The sequence below is a fragment of the Trichinella spiralis genome, assembly GCF_000181795.1.
Source record: "Trichinella spiralis strain ISS 195 chromosome Unknown Scfld5176, whole genome shotgun sequence".
NCBI lineage: Eukaryota > Metazoa > Nematoda > Enoplea > Trichinellida > Trichinellidae > Trichinella > Trichinella spiralis.
Genome location: NW_003532115.1, coordinates 1 through 1059, shown reverse-complemented (window position 1 = coordinate 1059; position 1059 = coordinate 1). Strand labels below are relative to the sequence as shown.

The following is a 1059-nucleotide window of genomic DNA, read 5'->3' as shown; positions in this document are numbered from 1 at the left end:
ATTTGCTGGAAAAACTGTTTGCTAAAATTGAACATATAAACTGGCAAAAGTCGTTACAAGCTGCGTGATGCTAGCAGTTGTGATCTGTGTGACTTTGATTGTACGCGCTGGTGCAGGATTACTGTGCAATTGCATATGCATTGATTATCCAGCAATGATGACATTAATAGAGATACAATCAAGTGAAAACGTCAACCGGATGCAGTGGATGTTATATTGGGTGATTTTTGGGTACTTTCGATTTGATGATTATTCTGCTGAATGCATATCTTTCATTATACCAATCTATTGCCCGCTGAAATGCGTTTTCTTCGTTTGGCTTTTCACTCCAAGCTGCCTTGGAGCTGCAGCATTGTATGAAAAGTTTTCCCAACCTCGCTACAGTCATCTTCTGTCTGGGCGGTATAACTGCAGTTCAATGGACTGCTGAATGACTGCCATCATCATTATTTGCTACTATTAATCCGGTTATCCGTTAACTGTTAACTTAATTATTATATTGTCATGGTTAATACTTCATTATTCAAAAGCTTTTTGATTATTATCAACTTTACACAATATATAAAATTTCAAACAGTTATTTGAATGTAAAAATGATAAAGTTCATATTTTATTAAATAATTAATATCAATAATTGATGCTTCGCATTAATTTCTGACAAAATATGAATTTAACTTGTTATGTAGGAAATAACTGCAAGAAAATCTTTACCTCAGCATAAGATAAATTTTGCAAAGAGTCAGACGAAATATCAAAGTCCACGTTCCGAATGAAATTAATAATTGATTATTTCCATTTAATTTTCACTTGTAAGATCATAGCCAAATAATTGCAAGCAAAGGCAAAATCAAATTAATAAATGAAACAACATTGGCAGGAGCATAAAGTAGAACAGCGACGAAAATTATTTCCATCATTATACCTTGGAATTATAAACATTCACTGCAATCGTTGTAGCCGCTCATGTCATCAGTTTTGGTACTCTTAGTACAAATTGTCGGACGCACCAGTATAAAGGTAATCAATCAAATGCAGCCGGAGGCAACATCGTGCAGGAGT

The 1059-nt window shown here is 34.2% G+C and overlaps 1 protein-coding gene across 1 annotated transcript; it reads left to right on the top strand.

Moving 5' to 3' along the window:
* The first annotated feature begins 67 nt into the window (after positions 1-67).
* On the top strand, positions 68-430 carry Tsp_15632 (receptor expression-enhancing protein 5). The gene has a single exon (XM_003366926.1). The coding sequence runs from the start codon at positions 68-70 to the stop codon at positions 428-430; it is 363 nt and encodes a 120-aa protein (XP_003366974.1).
* Positions 431-1059: the final 629 nt, after the last annotated feature.

What these genes read in the sequence shown, in the direction of transcription:
- Tsp_15632 (XM_003366926.1), top strand. Translation starts at nt 68, where the DNA reads ATGCTAGCAGTTGTGATCTGTGTGACTTTGATTGTACGCGCTGGTGCA.